Source organism: Carcharodon carcharias, chromosome 9 (assembly GCF_017639515.1).
Source record: "Carcharodon carcharias isolate sCarCar2 chromosome 9, sCarCar2.pri, whole genome shotgun sequence".
Lineage (NCBI taxonomy): Eukaryota > Metazoa > Chordata > Chondrichthyes > Lamniformes > Lamnidae > Carcharodon > Carcharodon carcharias.
The window spans coordinates 4,408,594-4,410,223 of record NC_054475.1 but is presented as its reverse complement, the minus strand read 5'-3'; the positions used below and the strand labels follow the sequence as shown (position 1 = coordinate 4,410,223).

The following is a 1,630-nucleotide window of genomic DNA, read 5'->3' as shown; positions in this document are numbered from 1 at the left end:
CAGCGATGAAGGAATGGTGATATATGTCCGAGCCAGATGGCATGTGACTTGGAGGTGATGGTGTTCTCGTGCAACTGCTACTCTTGTCCTTCTAGATGGTGAAGGTTTCCGCTTTGAATCGTCTTATTGAAGATGACTTGACAAGTTTCTGCAGTGAAACTTGTAGATGGTGCACACTGCAGTCATGGTGCGCTGTTGGTGGAGGGAGTGAGTGGGCTATCAATCATGTGGACTACTTTGTCCCAGTCCAACTGTGTTGTCACAACTGCACCATGAAACGTGTAGTGTAGAATTGTATCTGCAGCACAGCAGTGACCCAGAGACTGATGGACCAAATGATTTACATTTGTCTTTGCTCCATTAAATAGAAACATCAACCAATTTTATTTCAGCCCATTATCCCTGTGTGAGACATAATGTTTCCCAATTATCCAGTTTTGAATCATCAGTGATTAAACATAATTCATCCATTATTAAGTTTCACCAAATCATCGCTCTCAATAGTGAAACATTGCCAATTGATTCATTTTTCTAGTGTTTCTAATAGAAATTTATTTTCTCATCCCATTATATAACTTCTTGACAAGCTATTTGACAACTGTGCTCTCAAATGAGAAACTTTCTTTACTCCTTTAACCTGGAAAGTTAGTGGGTGATAATTGACTGGGAAAGTTGGTTACGGCTGACAAAACAGAATCAAGAGCAGAGATAAATTGTTTGCAGTTCATTAGTTTGATTTGAGTAAACATAGAGTAATGACAAAAGAGTAAAACATGGCAGGTATTTTCAGTTTTTATTACTATACTTATACAAGGATCAGTATTTGCTATGAAGTAGTTCTGGGGAACTAACTCTCACACTTTGCATCCCTTCCAGGATCAAGGTACTTGCATAAGTGGATTTGATGGCATGTATCTTCCAAGCGCTTCTGGAGGCCTCTAGATTCTGGGAGATGTCTTCATTGGACCATATTATTCCATCTTTGACAGAGGAAACAATCGTATGGGCTTCGCCAAATCTACCTAATTTATTCTTCCAGGATTTAATTTAAAGCACATTCTGATTCCATTTTGAGGTTTTGCTCATTCATTGGCGATGATTGAAGGAGTGGGCCATAAGGTAACACAAGGTGAAAACCTAGGAAGTCTCCAGTTCATGAGGGCTCAGGTTCATCTGATTATGTATGAGACGCAGCAAGGAGGAACTCTAAAATAAAGTCAATGAGCTGGAACCTTTTAATTACATCTGGATGAACCCTTACCACACTGACCCAGACATTCAACAAAATGGATTGACAAAATGTGCTTTAAATGGTTACTCTTGCAAAGTCAACCTTGAATGATAAACCGCTTTGTAGATACACTAAGATTTTCCTTCTACTTTCAGTAGCCCATAATCCTAAATGAAGAGCTGCCTGTACTTTGGATTAATTGCTATGTACATTAGATCACATGTACAATGATCTATTCCGGAGCCATAAGCTGTCGAAATGTTTTGCCTTAATCTAGGCTTGTACATGGAAAGCACGCTAGATGAACTTAGTAAAACACATTACAGAATCATAGAATTGTTAGAGTGCAGAAGGAGGCCATTCAGCCCCTTTGTGCACCGGCTCTCTGGATGAACAATT

General features: G+C 39.3%; 1 protein-coding gene across 1 annotated transcript in view; it reads left to right on the top strand.

Moving 5' to 3' along the window:
* The window catches only part of LOC121281868 (pepsin A-like), a 19,204-nt gene extending 17,793 nt beyond the window's left edge, over window positions 1–1,411 (top strand). Inside the window, exon 9 of the mRNA XM_041194950.1 lies at window positions 877–1,411. Coding sequence (XP_041050884.1) covers window positions 877–942 — 66 coding nt within the window. The 3' untranslated portion in view covers window positions 943–1,411. The remainder of the gene's footprint in view (window positions 1–876) is intronic.
* The last annotated feature ends 219 nt before the right edge of the window (window positions 1,412–1,630 follow it).